This window comes from Apaloderma vittatum, unplaced genomic scaffold (assembly GCF_000703405.1).
Source record: "Apaloderma vittatum isolate BGI_N311 unplaced genomic scaffold, ASM70340v1 scaffold358, whole genome shotgun sequence".
Classification (NCBI taxonomy): Eukaryota; Metazoa; Chordata; class Aves; order Trogoniformes; family Trogonidae; genus Apaloderma; species Apaloderma vittatum.
This window is the reverse complement of record NW_009732148.1, coordinates 26,053-39,352: the sequence shown is the minus strand read 5'-3', so window position 1 is coordinate 39,352 and position 13,300 is coordinate 26,053. Positions and strand designations below refer to the sequence as shown.

At 43.0% G+C, this 13,300-nt stretch overlaps 1 protein-coding gene across 1 annotated transcript in view; it reads left to right on the top strand.

Moving 5' to 3' along the window:
• The window catches only part of ABCA1 (ATP-binding cassette, sub-family A (ABC1), member 1), a 67,548-nt gene that overhangs the window by 28,912 nt on the left and 25,336 nt on the right, over nucleotides 1–13,300 (top strand). Inside the window, exons 5-7 of the mRNA XM_009875393.1 lie at nucleotides 1,647–1,768; nucleotides 4,990–5,181; nucleotides 11,590–11,676. Coding sequence (XP_009873695.1) covers nucleotides 1,647–1,768; nucleotides 4,990–5,181; nucleotides 11,590–11,676 — 401 coding nt within the window. The remainder of the gene's footprint in view (nucleotides 1–1,646; nucleotides 1,769–4,989; nucleotides 5,182–11,589; nucleotides 11,677–13,300) is intronic.

Sequence of the window (13,300 nt, the reverse complement as noted above, 5' to 3'; positions counted from 1 at the left end):
GGGAATCTGAGTGGGGGAAGTTTTTTTCTCTGTTTGCAGGGAAGCAAGGTGCTTTAGCCTCTACTGGAAAGAATATTATGTTTTTATGTTATTGCAAGATCTGACTGTTTTTCCCAGCTTTACTCTGGGCTGGGAGAGGGACAGTGGATGGTTTTTGGTGACTGGGGCCAGTGGGCAGTTTGCATGATGTGGTCAAACCCTGTGTATTGCTCAGTGGACCTGCTGGGTGAGGGAGAGAGGAAGGTGAGGGAGAAACTCTTGTCCCAAAGTAACCTCTCCATCGCCTCAGCGAAGGGGGTTGATTTTTTTTTTTTTCCTTGTGTGGAACAAAAAGGCAAGAGGGAATTTGTAACTGGATATGTAGATGAGGGAGCAATGACCGTGAGTAACCCCTGTGTGCTTCGTGCTGCCAGCACCGAGCGCGTGGCTTCCTCCCGTCACTACAGGCTCTGCCAAACTCAGCCATGGGAAGCAGAAGTGGCACCCTGAGTGCCCAGTGTGATTTTTTCCTGAGGGCTGGGATTTCTTGAGCATATCACCTGCTGAGCTAAGCAAAAAATATGAAAGAGTTAAAAGAAAAACACAAAAAAACCCCAAACGGGTCTGGTACAGCTGTTCGCTCTAGGAGAAGGTACAAACTCTTCGAGCTCCCTTGCATTGCTTTCCCTTTAGAGGTCCTTGTTTTCCACTGTTTGCCAGAGACTGTGGCATCTTCTCTTCCTAGAGTGGAAAAAGCAGTGACGCCTGGTTGGCTTAGTCTGGAAGTTTTCACCCCAGTAAATTCTCTGAGACTTGCTCTCTCAACTCCTAGCACAGCTGCTTTCCTCATCACTGCTTATTTAGGCATAGTAAAGATAGAACTGTCCTCTCTCTTTTAAAAACTAAGACAGCCCAAAACAGTGTGAGGGGCAGTTGCTTAAACTCTAGATTTATGAACTTTTAATAGTGTGCGTGGGTTATAATTTGCAAATGGTTCCCCTCTGCTGTGATGAAGATACAAATTTGTTTTGAAGCCAAGAGCTGAAACCCCAATGGCTTCAGAAGGTGAAGCTTTTGGAAAGAAAATGTTACTTAAAAAGTATCTGCTGAACTTTTGCCAAGTGGTTAAGGTTACTTTGTAGATCTGCTTGTGGATTTTGCATCACATCTGTGTCTGCATGTGTCAGACTTTGAAATTTATGGTAAAATATATCTACTGTTAACATAGTTAAATATGGGCTGGTAAATCCCTCAGTGGTGCATGCACCAGCTCAGTGTTCGGTAACAACAGAGGGATTAAGTGAAGCTGACTCTGTGCAAGGATGCTGCTGGAGTAGGTTTCAACCCAAATCAGGGGAGCAGCTTGATGTGCCCTTGCTGCTTCCAGGCATGTATGTGCAAATTGAGCTGAAGTAATGATGTTAAAGGGAGTTGGTTTTAACCATTCTTTATTTTTTTTTGAGATCAAGCCATCATGGATTGGCATGTCTGAAAGCTGCCAAGTGTCAGAGCACTTTGCCAGCAGCTCCTCTTTTCTCTTTGTGCTATAGTTCATGTAATTCCCTCTCCCCTACTTGTCAGCTTTGCTTTTCCTGTTCCAAGCTTTCACACGAGTTTCCTTTGGGCTTTACTCTGACCAGAATGTTGCTTGTTTTGTCACTTTGCAGACTTGAAACTTCGGGATTTCCTGATTGACAATGAGACATTTTCAGACTTCCTTCGTCAGAATGTGTCCATGCCATCATCTGCAATAGAAGAGCTGCTGAATGCAGAAGTCAACCTCCGACAGGTAAAGAGCACTTTCAACCACTAACCCCCATCTATTTTAACCGTAGTGCCAAGATTCACAGTGCAGATTGTACAAACAAAGATGAAAATATAATCCCTGCTTCTCTCTTCCCTTTTGACATCAATGTACTGTCTTACTTGGTTGTTAGCTGTAAAAGGATACTTATACTCATGCAGATGTTCTTATCTGCATAAGAAAATAGCCTAGTACCCTTCAGTTTAAACTGGATTTTGTCCTTCCTGTTTTTTTTTTGTTGTTGTTATTAACCCAACGTAAAAATGTTAATTAAGTTGCTAGTGCTGTTTAAACTGTTTTACTTTGGAAATAAAAGTGGGTGATTGTTCTCTGGTTGGACTGGAGCTGAGCTTTTGTGTGTTGCTTTGCCTCAGATTCCTGTGCAGCAGAAGGAGATCTGCTTTTTGGGCTGTAATCAGCTGTGCAAGATGGACAGTAAACTCGTATGTTATGTAGGACAAGAGAGTCCTGATCTCACATGAAATTCCTGAATGCTCCTGTAATTGCCTTCATAAACATAGGCAGCAGTGACAGTGGGCTGGAGCTCCTATCTTTGGCTGGCTGTCTGCTGTTGTCAAGCTCATAATATGTTTTTTACTAAACTAGAAGACTTAGTCTGACAGCGTCCTTTCTAATACAAAAGTCATAACTGGTTGTTTCAGACTGCAAAGGAGGACCCGTGGTTCTCTTAAGGCAGTGCAAAATGAGGAGAAAATCCGTTCTACTTCCCAACTCCAGATCAGATCTTTTCTTTGAAATGGAGTTGATTAATAGTCCTTTCAGAATTTGTTTTTGTGTAGTTACAGATGCTGTCCCCCTTCTCACACATTCCCTTACTCTTCAGCGAATTCTGTCATGCCATCTGTTTTAGTGCAGTTTGACAATTACTCCTACAAGTTCAGAGTGTGTTCTTCTAAAAAAGGTACAGTTGCAAAAAAAAATCTTTCCCATTTTAGGCCGCAAGTTTTGTTTTACTTTAAACTAACTTGCCTGAAATTCATGCTGGATTAAAACAAAATCGTGTTACAGATGGTTCTGCAAAGATAACCAGAAGACTTGAGCAACAAAAATCATTCTCCCTATGCTAATGAAAAGGCAGAAGGATTTTTTAAAGAAGCAAAACCCCAAGTTCTGACCTCATGTTGTGTCACTGCAGTTTTATATTGATTTCATAGGGCAAAGCCAGTGGAAGGAAAAGAAGAGCTTAGCTTTTGTCTAAGTGACATATCTGAAGCGTGGTGAGGAGATAATCGGTTGGCTAGTACTTGCCTCGATGCTTTAAGCTTTATTCTTCTTTGTGAAATTCTTGTGCTGATTCTGCCAGGAGTGAACAGACTGCCCAGAGAAGTGGTGGAGTCGCCATCTCTGAAGGTGTTAAAAAAAATGTGTAGACGTGGTACTTCAGGACATGGTTTAGTGATCATGGTGGAGTTGAGTTTACAGTTGAATCTGATGATCTTAGAGGTCTTTTCCAAACTTAATGATCCTCTGATTCTGTGACAGTTCCAGGAGAAAATGGTGTGACCTGTGGGCACAAAACAGTCAGCTGTGACTGCTTTCAGATGTAAGCCTGGCATTTTGAGAGGCCTTGGGGAGCTTGACCTGGCATTTAGAAATATATTTGCATGTTGAAGACACCATGGCTTCATATAGCTTGAAACGGTTGCAGAGAATTGGCTTGGTGTGGCTGAATGTTTTGGTCTGGGGGACTAGACAAAGCATTAGTTCTAGCGTTATGTGTCGTGGACTTCACTGTGTTTGGAAAGAGCTGCTTTTCTCCAAAAGAGCTTAAAATCTGAGTGACAGGAGTGGACAGACAGCGGGGTGGCGGAAGGACTGTTCACTTTTGAGGCACTGGGAGACGGTGTTTTTCTGCATATCCAACCAGGGAAGCTACTTTAGACTTACCCCAGGTCTCCTGAGTGTCATTCCAGTGCCACAGGAATGAATATCCCCTTTTCAGCATGGCTATGATGGTGGTAATATCTGTGCTGGCAAGAAAAACAACCCACCCAGACATCTTCAAAAGGCCAGCCGTTTTGATGTGAGAGCTATCTGATTTATTCAGCTGAGTGTGCAGCATAGAAATGTCCTGGTTTTGGCAGATGGGTGCATTATAAATCTTTTTCTTCTATAGTCAGTTCCATCTGCTTGTTTTCTGAGCATAGTGAGCTTTTGCCCCCTGAATTGTTGATGCCCTCTTGGTTTTGAAAGACAAGAAAATTTTCAGACTTAGAAACTGTGTCTGGGATGTAGATCAATCCTCTTTAATTGTTGCTGGAAGTTGGGCAGTCCACACTGGGTATTACAAAAGAACAGAAAAGAAATGAAGTGTAAAGCTGTGATTACCTGTGGATTTACAATAAAACGGTTTCCTCTATCTTGCCTCAAGTTAAAAAAAATAAATATTTCCAACAGAAGACTGATATTTTTCTTCTATTTATCACCTTTATGAAGCATGCACCTGTTTGACATGTACCTCCTTATTCAGCAAACCTTAATTCTGTAACTGACCTTATTAAAAGAAATACACCATCAGGGACTGGTGATAATTCAGAGGGATTTTATAAATTTATTTCACTAATAAAGTGGTTGCCTGTGGGTTAGGAAATGTTGTTGAAAAGCAAGCCATCACCTTAAGTAAAATATGCCTGTTAAAGAACACTCTAGGGTCTTGTCTCTTATTTGTTGCAGCCCCAAAACACTGTGAAGTGTTTCTTGTAGCAGTTACTAAAGAGACACTTCAGAGCTAAGACAGAGGGTGATCCCGGTCCAGAACATCAGAGAAAATGTGGCTGGGAGATATATTTAAGGGGTTTGGGGCATAGGTCTTTTGCCCTTCACATACATTTGCCAGACTTGGTTGCAAGTTTTGTTTTGCCTCTGTGACTCAGTTCCCAGAAGATTGAGGATTAGGCAATGTGTGTACCCTTGGCTGGAGGAAATGGCTGCTGCTCTGTGCCTGGCTGTGGAGAAGTGTAGTGAGACCTGTCCCCTCCAAGACTTCTCCATGTTCTCGTCAGGGAAACATGTTTTTCTTGAAATTGAGTTGCACATGGGTCAGGGCTGTGCAACCGGTAGAGAAGAATGTCCTTTCACATCGATCTGGAGATGTTATGAACTGTTAGTTTTGTCTAGGTGATAACCAACTTGATGCTTTGAGTCTGACACAAAGGGAGACTTACATGCTTTCTCCGTTTTTCCAGGTCATTGTGTCTGGTTACCGAATGCGACTGCAGGATTTCTGCAATAGCTTAGCACTGTCTGAATTTCTTACAGTCCAAAATCAGACAGTAGCCAAGGACTCAGAAGTCTTTGTTTGCACCTTGTCGAAGGAAAAACTCCATGCAGCTGAACAAGCCTTCCGTGCAAACCTGAATCCTTTGAAGCCCCTTCAGGTGAGTCCACTGGTCCCACTTGTGAGAGGCTATTATTGACACGGTGACATTTTTCTAGGGCTTTTGGTCTAGGAATTCATCCCTGCAATTCCAGAGTGAACTGGTCCTTGGTAGTAAGAATGAGGAAAGATAGTCTTTATCACTGGAGCATGAACAATGTTGCTTCTTCTGGTCATTCTTACCCTTCGTTTTGCAGTGTGCTACTTGTGAAGTGTAAATGTATCTGGTCTGCTGTTCAGTTTGTCAAGAGCAAAGTATTTATGGTGTGTCGTACTAAGTAGGCTCTTGGTTCTCCCTGGTCGGATGTTGTGTCTCGACTGGAATGAGCCCAGATGTTGTACTGGCCTGTAGTGAGTGCTAAAACCATCATCCTCTGCCCTTACCATGAGACCACCGAGCGCAGAAGCTTCTAGCCAGTGGTAAACTGCAACCTTTGAGCAGTTTTAGTTAATAAAAAGAAGAGTCAAGTTGTAAAGCCCTGTTTCGAAGATGGATGAACTGAATGGATTTTGGAGCAAGAATTCATTGAGGTTCAGGAAAATACACTGTTTAAGAGGTGTTTGAAGACTGCAGCAGGCTTACCTTTTCATCTAGGAAACCTCAGTGATATTTTGTTATAGGTCTGCAATATGTGGTAAAATACAAAAGTCTGAGGAAGTTAGTGCTGGAAATAACAGTAGAGAGAAGGGACCACAGAACTCACTCTGTTACCCACTAAAACAAACACTCTGTCTACTGTGGAAAAAGTAAACGCTTTGACTCTGTGAGTTTCCAAATTTTATATGTCTTTCAGGACTGAAAGTTGTGTACCACTAGCTTGGCTTTGTCCACAGTCAAAGAGGGTCATAATCAAGCACTAGAATCATATTACTCTTCTGCACAGTACATAGTGGTCAGTTACTTCTCTCCACAGTTCATCTTCTGTTTTCCATGTGTCCTCCATCTGCATTTTTTCTTTCTTGCTGAAAGAGCAAGATAATCATAAGTGTTAAGAGATGAGGTAACAGCTCTAAAATTGTCCCCCCCCATTGCCCTCTAGAGACTCAGTCTTGCCTTTCTCATCTAGGGCAGTCTCTACAACTTAGCTGACAGAAGGAGGTGCTGAGTATATCTGTGTTTTTACATCTATATTGTTTGTTGGTGAAAGAAAGCAGTCATAAGTCACTTTCTGCCACTTGGCAACAGCAAAGTAGATTAAGACATTATATGCAATGTTGGGAGACTTCTGAGAAGCTGGCTTATGATCTTGGCTTTAACGGAAACAAGCTTGAGTCCAGAAGCCAGCAGTCCGAAACTTGCTGTGTATTGTACCCTGTCTTTTCAAGGTCCACAGTTTTCCTCTGAAAAATGTCACAGCTTACTCTCTCCTTAAGCTGCTGTAATGCATCAGTGAGTGAAATAAAATCCAACTGGCTTCAGTGTGGCCAGGCAAAATGAATAAATTAACTCTAGGATCAGGACCTACACGTCTGAAACTTAGTGTCGTTAAAGGCTAAGAAGTGCCTTGACCTGCAGTAACATCTTTGAACAAAGAGGGAACATTCTGTTTGTGAACAAAGGAGCCTTTTGACATAGCTTATAATTAAAGGCACTGTGGGTCAAATCTTGGACACACATACTGGAGACAGCATGCACTATATCTGCTACAGAGCCTGTAAACCAATGCCAACAATTTGCCCAGAGGTATATTTTTAAATTTTATTTTTTTGCTTAATTGCCTTTATTTTCTTCACACCACAGCATTTCAGTAAGTAAAGAGGCAAATCAAATGCAGATACAAAGCAACTCGGAGGCAGGTTTTTGGCTTAGGTAATGGGACTTGGGCTCCACTGGTTGCAGCATTCTGTGTTCTATGCACAGGCAGCATTTTCATATGATTATGGTCAATATAATTGGGGTGAAAAAGGACTTGTAACTGTATGCAAGGACTGTGTAAATTCAATAGCAAGGGCTTGGATAGTAAGAGATGAGTTTTTGCTGCTCAAGAGTAGAGTGGCTATAGTTTCTTGAGTTATCTTAATCCAGAAGACTCAGGCCAGCATCCACCTGCTTGTTCCTGCCCCTTGTTCCTTTTCTTGTTCCCCCTGAAAGATGATGCAATAAATTACCTAACAAAGTTGATCAGGATTAAAAGTGACTGACCCGTTGTATGCTCACACAGACATGTGTGCTGAAACATGAAGGGAATGGTGCAAGATTGAGAACCCAGTGGTCAGAGTGAGTGTGTGTGTGTAGTCACTAAGACTGTGAGGCAGGAGAAGCTGGTTTGAGAACGGTGCAACAGTGTCTCTTACATGCACGTAGATTTCCTTTTCAGTTTTCTCCCTGTATTAGGCTAGCGGTTGTCCCATGGAAGAACTACACAGTCTGAGAGAGGTTACGGGCATTCTTGCTTAGCAAGAGCAATGGCAGCAAGTCAGAGGTATCTTACTGGACTCATGTTGTGATGGGTAGGGACTGTCTTGTATCATAAAAATACCTGTCTGCAAGAGAATTTTCACTCTGCAGATCTCCCCAGTTTTGAAAATTATTTGGGAGAAGGTTAAATGATGAAGAGAATTCCAGTTGGTTCTGTGGGATTTTTGTCTCTGCAGGGCTTTGGCACACTCAGTTCCGGTGGTGTGGGTCTATAATAAGCCATAAATGTTTTGTGGCCTGTGTACTACAGTGATCCTTGAAGGAGTGTGGGTGAGCACATCAAAATCAGGTTGTTTTTCCTCCCTTTATAATGTAGGTGGCATTTTGTTAGCATGGACTAAGCATTGAATAATAAATGCACTGCAGTTGGCAAATGGCTTTAGAAAAGGTCTCTTAATGTAAATACATGCTACAACTGAACTTGTGGCTTTCCTTGTTCTTCTGAGAGTGTGTTCAGTCAAGTATGATGATATAATGTTTTTAAGCAGCTGGACTTTGGGACTGCCACTCCCAGGAAACAAAAGCAGAAGCTTAAAGCGCGTGATTTTTCTGGAAAGGTCAGTGTTAAGTTTCTGTTAAGATCAGTATAAAGTTGTAAAAACTATTTCAAGGCTGATGTGGCAGAATGGTCTCATGAAGCGGAGGCAGCTGTGTTACCGTGATGCAGGTAGTGGCTGAAGTTTGAGCTCCCAGCACTTCAGACACATGCTCACTCCCACATGTTAAGGAAACAGAGATATCCATCCCTTCTAGCAGGAGCTGACAGGTGGACTTACTCAAGGCTTGTCTTGACTGTGCAGTCAACCCTAGTCATCTCAAGTATTTGGCTTCGCTTTGATTCTTGTAGCATGCACATACAAGCACACGGAATACACCCAGTGCAGTTTGTACCCCAAGAGTGTTATGATGTTGGCTGCCCCAAAGACCAGTCTAGATTAGGGCATGACTTGCTAGCTGCTAACAGTAATTGTACAGGGTACATCTGCTTTAAAACCTGCTAGAACTTTGTCTTTCCACAGTGTGCCTAGGAAGGACAGGTGATGTTTTTGTAGCATTTAGCTGAAAGGTGATTCATCATTGCCCCTGCTGTTGTGCAGACACCAACTAAAGATGCTCTCACAGTGGGACCAATCTTACTAGAATCTCCTTGTATCTGGAAGGCTCTTGTGAGTGTAATGAACTAGTTTACTTAATATGCCACTGCAAAGAGGTTTTTTTCCAAGGAAATTTATGACATGGTCATCTATACAAAGAAGACTGGCCACTTGTGGCTCGTTTTCATCATTGTGTCTGGAGATAAGACTTGAGACAATCTCCCCGCATGGGCTTTAGCGTGCAAAAAGGGTGTTCATAAAGAAAGCAAAATTCCCTCCATAGCAATGTCATCTTTGCAAGTTCTAGTGATAAATGAACGTGGATTACTGTGAATTTATTAGGGAAGAAAGGTGAAGGGAGTGGGATGTGAAAGGATAGGTGGGTTCTGACATGTCAGGCTAAGTTTTCAAGCCCTTTGAAGACTTGCATATACTGGCTCAGACTGAAGGCCTGCTCAGCTCAGCGTTTCCTGAGTGCTAGTCCAGCCCATGATGGAGACACATGAAAGTGTGCAGCCATGGGGCAAGTCTGTGGTAGCATTTCTTCAATGTGATGTCTTGTTCTTCAGCAGCTTGCAATTCAGACTTTCTCAGTTGCTTGTGATCAAATCATATTCTCCTATGCCCCTGGTGGCTTTTTAGCCGGCAAAATACCTTGTTTGCTGGGGAAGTAATTCAGCTGACCAGTCTGATTCAGGTTATCCAGGAAGCATTTCACTGATCCCCACCCACCTGATATTCAGCTGCTGCTGGGATCTTGGTGCTTAGTAGCACTTGGTAAGCTTTTTTTCCTGTAATGAATTCTTGCAAGCCTTTCTCAAACACACATTAACTTTTAGTACCTTCAGCATTGTCTAGCATCTACTGAATTCATTTGTTTTGACTGAGTTGTGAGTTTGGTAGCTTCTTTGGTTTGTTTTAAACTGGTATTTTCAGTGAACAGTCATCCCCTGTTCTCCATCCCACTTGTAATTCTACAGATCTCTGTCATTACCTTGATTTGTCATTATGGATCCCGTAGAACTGCGGTCTGTTATTCTTCCTTCAGAAGCCATTCTTATCTGGGATCATACTTGTGGCCTTTTTTGGTACTCGTGTTCCTTCAGAGATGAAGGACTCAAAATTGCGTATAGTACTTCAGACCCAGGATTTATGTTGACGTTGATCTCTTACCACTGTAATTCTACAATCTCTCCTTCTGAGTGGCAGTAGCTAGTTCAGAGCCATCAAAGGGTATCCTAAGGTAGAACTGTCTTCTCTCTATGTACTTTACTTCACTGCACTGAATTTCATCTGGCACTTTTTAACAGTGTGTCAGCATGAAGGCGTTCAGTAATCCTTTGCAATTGGCTTTTGACTTTTCACTGTTCTGAACCAATTAGTATCATCAGAATACTCTTCCTCATCAACCCTGTCCCTGAATCACTTCCGAATACAGTGAATAACGCAAATCAGTGTAGAGCTTGATGAGGCATGTGGAGCTGAACAACCACATCTGCTGTTAAGCATGAACCTAGGACTTTCTGGCTTGTCTTGTTGCTACAGTGTGGTAGTGCAACTATGTAGCTTTGGTATTTGCCGACTATATTTCTTGAAATAACGTCTTGAAGGTCTTGGTCTGTGAAGAGTTCCAGTTGCTTTTCATTTAGCTCTAATAAGGTTTATCTGAACCTGAAGGACTCTGTTTAGAAATCCGTGGAGGTTAGAGAGAACCCTCCTGAATTTGCCACCTGGCTCTAGCAGGCACTAACTGTGCACTCAGAAAAGTTAGCTGGACCTTAAATGCCTCAGCAGATCAGTAGAATGTTGCCTGTTTACACTAGATGGCACTGACCAGGTCTTACAACCTTTCAGCAAATTGACTAGAACAAGTAAAAGCCTCCAGGCTTTGCTTCCAGAACTTACCCCAGGCAAGATAAGAAAATGAAAAGCTTTAGCCTAGAACATGCTTGCTAAGATCAAGGGCCACGGCTTTTGCTCAGTATGTCACAATGTTATAAGTTTGGCATGCTTTCGCATGCTGCAACATGTAGCTGCTAATGTGCAATCTTAAGGAATTATTTTAATCTTCATTGCCCTTAAGTAAGAATTGGGTCCAAATGTTCTCTGTGCAAGATAAACCAGATGGGGAGAAAGAATTCCACAAACCAAAATGTGAATCCACCAGTTACATGTAGAACAACTGGAAACAAGGGGTTCTCTTCAGCGTGACACCCTGCTGGAGGAAATAGCTTCCTAAAAGCTGTGCCTTCCACTTCTGGATACCTGCCATTCTTTCTTTTTTTGTTAGTGGTGAATGCCAGTTATTTATCAAATCTGGTTGTTTTAAAATATGCCCTGGGCTTAGCCAAAAAACATCAAGGCCTTACGGGAGGACTTGAGTGATAAAGGTGGTGCACAGCAGTATGAGTTCCTTTTTTCTGAGCTGGTATCTGCAGACTTCCACTGAAAACTTGTGTTACCAGCTGGCCTTTTCTTCCCTGGTGTGGAGTTTGTAATCTTCTTAGCACTAGCTTGCAGGATTTCAGGTCTGTCAACGTGCTGTCCTGCCAGCTGTGCTTGTTTTGTGACCTGGAATGCAACCTGTCCTTTGTGCTCTAAGTGTATGCACATGCACTGCAAGTTTTATTGGGATGGTTTGGGTTATGGCATCTGCATAGCTAACCTTTGAACAAGGGAAAGGGATGTCCCCATTGCACTGTGGGGTGCTGAAGCCTGGGGTGTTTTAAGCTCAAGCAGCACAGAAAACCAGCTCCATCTTAGCCCATCAAGCAGTTTGCTGTGTAAACAGTCCTTACTACTCTTCTTTACAGGAATGTTAACAAGAGTGCAGGGGTTTTGGGGTTTTTTTTGTGCCTTATTGTGACTTCTTGTTCCTTTTTTTTTTTCTCTGCAGAGACAAATTTCTTTCAATTCTTCCTTGCGGGATCTGTCAGAAACTGTGGAAACTTTGAGAGGGAGCCTTAGGAAGCTTGTTGAAGAGGTAAGGAGCACCTTCATGTTAGGAGAACACATTACTGTGGCTGCTGTCTTAGCCTGCAGCTGAGTACAAGAACCACAAGCTTCCTTGATGCATCTCAAAGGCAAATCCCTGGCTTGTTTGGAAACTTCCCACCATGGTGCAGCCATTCTCCCTGTGCCAGGAGAGGCAGCACACACCTTTGCAGCCCCTTGGCACTTCAAGTTACAAACACTGTAGGAGTTTGTCAGAAGCGTGGCTAAAGATTGGATTGCAGGAATTAAGATGTTTTCTGTGGAGTTTGGCTTCTCAGAAGTGGCACAACTGTTGGGCTTGGAGTATCTTTGCTGCCTAGCAGTGCCTGGCAAACTCGCATGTGGAGGTTTGCCTCCCTTCTCTTTTTTTCACGCAGTTACCAACCCATCAGAGTTGTTACTCTGTTGCATATACTGGTCTCTGAGGGGGTGAGGGTATGGCGTGTGGAAGATGCTTTGTGGCTGTTCTAGTCTAAATTACGCTACTGTTTGCTCCTTGTCTAACTAGCTTTTTGGGGCAGAGATTGCGGTCGGTCCTTGGGGGGCACTTGGCGCAACGGCATCGCAATACTGGCTGTGAAAGGCTCTGGAAAAACATAAATAGTGAATTGAAGAGGCAAAGTGACATTATAGAGATGACAAGTATTTGGTTTTGCAGGTGAAATGGATTAAGAAAAAAGCCCTGCGTTCCTAGCATGAATAAGAAGTCCAAAACGGAAGTTTTTTAGGGGTTGGGGTTTTTTTGGATGTGAGGTTTTTCTGAGCCAGAAACTTACCTTAGGTCCAAAACTGAAGTTTTTGGGGGGGTTGGTGTTGGGATATTTATTTTTTTTTGAGCCAGAAACTTATCTTAGTTGCTTTTTGGTTGGCTCTGACTTTGAAGTTCTGCTACTAGGCAAAAACATTCTCTCCCTGAAGCAGAAGTCACAACCATCTAAGCTAAACAATGCTGCCGCCTCCCCTTTGCTAGTCTTTGCATCAGAGCAAGAGAGCTGAGAGCCGTGAACGGCAGTAACCTCTGAGAGCACACACAAGAGTGGGTCACTTCAGGTTAGTGTATACTCCCCTCCCACGGAGGGGCAGCTGCCGGGAGCCAGCGCTGTGCCAGCCAACAATTCCTGGCATGCATCTCTCTCTGAGTCCCATAACCTGCCGCCAGGTCCCACTTACAGTGAAATTAAGATGATTCCAGGATTAGCTTCAGCTGAGACCATGGCAGAGCTCTTGCTGCTAGCAGGGAGGCTGCCTTTCAGAGTTTGATTACAGCTGTTTCCCGTTACGTCACTTAAGCTTGCCTTTTTTTCTTGTCTGGGATAAAAATAATTGAAACCATGTGATACGCAGTTTGCTGATGTGGCCAAAAAGGTCCCGGGGTAACGTGACTTTTGCTTGGCAGCTGTTTTGGGTAGGACTACCTTTTATTCTGCCCTATTACTGTGCAAACAAAGGCAGCTTTTTTCTTCTGCGTACAGTGTGAGCTGGTCCAGATGGCTTGACCAAAAGTTACTTCTTATTGTCTAGCAGGCTGATTTTTTGTGTGAGAAGGAGGGACAGCAGCTTGGAGAACTATTGTTTGTGCCATGTCTAGGAGCCTTTCTAGCAAGGAATTTTAA